The following is a 3,057-nucleotide window of genomic DNA, read 5'->3' as shown; positions in this document are numbered from 1 at the left end:
CATCATATAATTGATTAGTGATAATTCAAAACAAGGCGAAAATGTAACCAATTAAAGGTAAATTAATATCTTCATACATAATAACACAGGTTGACCCTAAAAATAAATAGATCTTGTATGATCTACCATTGCACATATATATAACTATTGTTTTGTATTGAAAGGAAAATATATATGGACTTGCTCTTAGATATATTTAGACAAAATTAGATTTTGGTGGTCCTTAGATTTTTCATCTATGGGGCAATATTATTTCCTTAGATGCTTTATGGTGTACTGAATCTAATATTTTTCTAATTACAGTGTATCTACTATTGTTTTGAATTGAAAGACCTTTTTCTTTAGCCTATTTTCCATCTCTTGTTCGAAGTTGTTGCTCTATCCACCTTCCTTTCCCATTCGAATGAATTCTATTGTTATTCTTGGAGTATAATGAGAGCGTTAAAGATGTGTCGACTTAGTTGAGATATCTTAGTACAATCTTTAATACCTCTTTCTCTAGTATTTTGTTCAAAGAAAGTTTTTGGGTCTAGTTTTTACTTGATCCCTAAGTTTTAAGATGTTGTACTAGTGATCCTCACGTATTGAATTTGATTACAATTTAGTCTCTAGCTACGTTTAAAAATGAGTTTATCCTTGAGGCTTAAGTTTTGTTTCTATTTGACCCCTATGTTTCATAATTCAGACATTCGACCTCAACTTTTAATAACTACTCACTGATTTAATCTTTTTTTTTTATTAACTTTTATTAATTAATTTAAAATCATTATGAAGTGAAGTTTAGAATTAATTTTAACATGTAAAAAATATTGAAACTTAACTAATTCTTTTAAATTTATTAATAGATATTAACATTAACAATAAAAGTGGATATTTAATTACTAAAAAGATTGAGACATATTAAAAGTGTAAATTTTTTAAATAAGATCAAATTGAAACCAAACTCAAAATACAAGGGTAAAATTGAAAAATTTTAAAAATTAAGGATTAAAATGAAATTTAATAAAAACTTATAGACTAAAAAATGTAATATTTAGAGACCAAATCAAAACTAATTAAAAAAACCTAAATATTTCCCTTGAATACTATTAACTAATTGGCAAACCACAGAAAGAAAATAGGAGGAAATTAAACATGGTTCTTAAACAAAGGTCCAAGCCTACAATTTTCATAACATATATGAACAAGGGGAGATCATTCATCAGAATATCAAAATTCAAAACTCATATAAATTTTAAAAAACCCAAAATAATAATAATAATAATAACCATTGGTAGACCCAACAGAGAAGATCTGAAGGTTTTAGTTTTGTTGTTGGGATTAGCCAAAAAAAAAAAACCATACTTTCAAAATGTGAAGTTCTTTTATCTTCTTCTTCTTCTCATGGAGGAGATTTAGAGCAAAGATATTAATGGCTGAAATTGGAAAAAACGACATCGTTTCAATGTTCAAGGAGTTCTAGGCTTTTTTGGGCTTCCACCATTATGGTGTAATGGGTCAGGTCCCGACGGCACCCTGCGCAACTGCTCCCACTCCCCCGCCGGCCACCATCTCTTGTCGCCGTCAACTCCCTCCTCCATCTCCTTCTTCATCTCTTGAAGCATCTGTAAATAAAAACAATATGTTCAGGGAAAAAAAAAAAGTCAATTTTGTAACAATATCTCTCAATTCTTCATAGATAAAATATAATATTTTTTCATAGGGAAAAAAAACCAGGTATAGCCCAAGCAACACTGTCATGCTACAATTTTTTCTCAAAAAAATTGAATAATTTTTATTTTATTTTTAATGTATAAAAAAAGAAAAATATGAAACTCCACAACCATTAAATAATTACTCTTTAATTTATTTTTTTAAAAAAAGAAAAGTGTGAAGATAGTGAGTAGATAATAAAAAAAAACACTAAAAAATTTTCTCATAAAATAGAATAAACAATATTCCATGAAAAAATTAGTAAAATAGAACCGTGAGCAAAGAAACAAACTTATTTGAAAATTCAAAGATTTCAATTTTATAGATGAAGTAAGATTGACAATACTTACTCAAAACAACAGCGTATTCTTATTATTATATTTCTATTACATTTAATATTAAAAAAAACGACAATATTAATGTGCTATAAAATGAAAAGATATCCAATGTCATACTCCTCATGAAATTTCTAGCTCTGTCTCTAAGATCTTACGTACCTTCCGGCTGATTTGAAGCGCTCGAGAGACGGGCGGCTTACCGGAAACACAACGGCAACGGCAACGGGCAACTCTCCAGCAGCAATAATAATCTAAATGGAAAAAAGAAGAAGGTAGAAGGAATTAGTGTAATGAAGTAAAGAATGAAAAGTTGAAAAAAATGAAAAGGAGAGATATGAAGAAAACCAGAAGAAAAGAGGAAGAATATGAGAAGGAGAAGGGAAAAAAAGGCAAAGGAAGATATGAATTTAGAGGAAGAAGGTAGTGCCATGTTGTGGATAATGAGGAATTATAAGAAGAAAAGTAGAGAGGTTTAGGGTAATATATATATGGAAGTGTCAAATGATTGCTCATGCAGCCATTTGTGGAGAAATTATGATTATTATTAATGACTTAATATGACACAAGCAAGATGGTGACACTCCAAATGCCAATATGTATTATCATTATCATTATCTCTCACTTAAGCTATTATTATTTGTTTCTTTTTGTTTCTCTCTATGTCTTATCTCAATTAATATGTGGACATAATATATATCTTTTAAGATTGTCTACAAAATAAAAAAAAAAATAAAAAAAAAATCTATTAAAATTGTTTTTTTTTAAATTATTCAACTAAATCATATTTCTATAAGAATTTTCCTTGAACCTAAAGCTTGTCACTTCTATTTAGAAACTTGGGAACAACTTCTAGATATTGCCGTCATATATGTAGGATCTCTTTCCTTTAGTATTTGACACTTTATTGGCTATATATTATTTTATTTTATGGATGTTATATTTATAAAATTCTTATATACTTCTTTTATTGCAACTTATGAAATAAGGTAAGAAAGAAAATTTTCTCAAGTACAACAAATGTTCTAAA

At 28.1% G+C, this 3,057-nt stretch overlaps 1 protein-coding gene across 1 annotated transcript; it reads right to left on the bottom strand.

Moving 5' to 3' along the window:
- Window positions 1-1,267: 1,267 nt before the first annotated feature.
- Window positions 1,268-2,497, bottom strand: LOC120069795 (protein CLAVATA 3). Its single transcript, XM_039021608.1, has 3 exons — window positions 2,376-2,497; window positions 2,190-2,281; window positions 1,268-1,604 (listed from the first exon to the last, which is right to left on the bottom strand). Exons 1-3 carry the CDS (start codon window positions 2,458-2,460, stop codon window positions 1,449-1,451), a joined length of 333 nt encoding a protein of 110 aa, XP_038877536.1. The 5' UTR covers window positions 2,461-2,497; the 3' UTR covers window positions 1,268-1,448.
- Between the last annotated feature and the right edge of the window lie 560 nt (window positions 2,498-3,057).

This window comes from Benincasa hispida, unplaced genomic scaffold (assembly GCF_009727055.1).
Source record: "Benincasa hispida cultivar B227 unplaced genomic scaffold, ASM972705v1 Contig591, whole genome shotgun sequence".
NCBI lineage: Eukaryota > Viridiplantae > Streptophyta > Magnoliopsida > Cucurbitales > Cucurbitaceae > Benincasa > Benincasa hispida.
The sequence above is the reverse complement of the archived record's forward strand: the minus strand, read 5'-3'. Positions and strand labels throughout refer to the sequence as shown.

Coding starts and splice junctions, on each gene's coding strand:
- LOC120069795 (XM_039021608.1), bottom strand. CDS start 2,460: ATGGCACTACCTTCTTCCTCTAAATTCATATCTTCCTTTGCCTTTTTT. Junction 2,282..2,375: donor ATTCTTCCTCTTTTCTTCTG/GTTTTCTTCATA, acceptor TTTTCCATTTAG/ATTATTATTGCTGCTGGAGA. Junction 1,605..2,189: donor CGCTTCAAATCAGCCGGAAG/GTACGTAAGATC, acceptor TTTTATTTACAG/ATGCTTCAAGAGATGAAGAA.